The sequence below is a fragment of the Corvus brachyrhynchos genome, unplaced genomic scaffold (genome assembly GCF_000691975.1).
Source record: "Corvus brachyrhynchos isolate BGI_N302 unplaced genomic scaffold, ASM69197v1 scaffold175, whole genome shotgun sequence".
Taxonomy (NCBI): domain Eukaryota; kingdom Metazoa; phylum Chordata; class Aves; order Passeriformes; family Corvidae; genus Corvus; species Corvus brachyrhynchos.
Genome location: NW_008238448.1, coordinates 1,794,451 through 1,794,734, shown reverse-complemented (window position 1 = coordinate 1,794,734; position 284 = coordinate 1,794,451). Strand labels below are relative to the sequence as shown.

At 53.5% G+C, this 284-nt stretch overlaps 1 protein-coding gene across 1 annotated transcript in view; it reads left to right on the top strand.

The window, feature by feature from the left end:
* Positions 1-284, top strand: part of INTS12 (integrator complex subunit 12) — a 16,445-nt gene that overhangs the window by 15,578 nt on the left and 583 nt on the right. The window contains exon 6 of the mRNA XM_017736731.1: positions 13-281. Within this exon, the coding sequence (XP_017592220.1) occupies positions 13-281 (269 nt within the window). The remainder of the gene's footprint in view (positions 1-12; positions 282-284) is intronic.

The following is a 284-nucleotide window of genomic DNA, read 5'->3' as shown; positions in this document are numbered from 1 at the left end:
TATTTATTTTAGACCTCAGCAGCAGTTTCGGGGAACTCTGCCAGTACAAGCGTTTCCTCTTCAGCGACGAGTGGCCTTACAGGATGGGCTGCTTTTGCAGCCAAACCCTCCTCTGCCAACCCATCAACTGCCAAACTGGGATCGACAGCACAGAGTGCCAGCGGGAAACCTGCAGCTTCTTCAAATAACCAGAAACCCGTGGGTTTGTCAGGGCTGGCGACTTCAAAAACAGGACTGGGGTCCAAAATAGCTTCCGCCAACAACAGCGCCAACCCCGTGCAGCT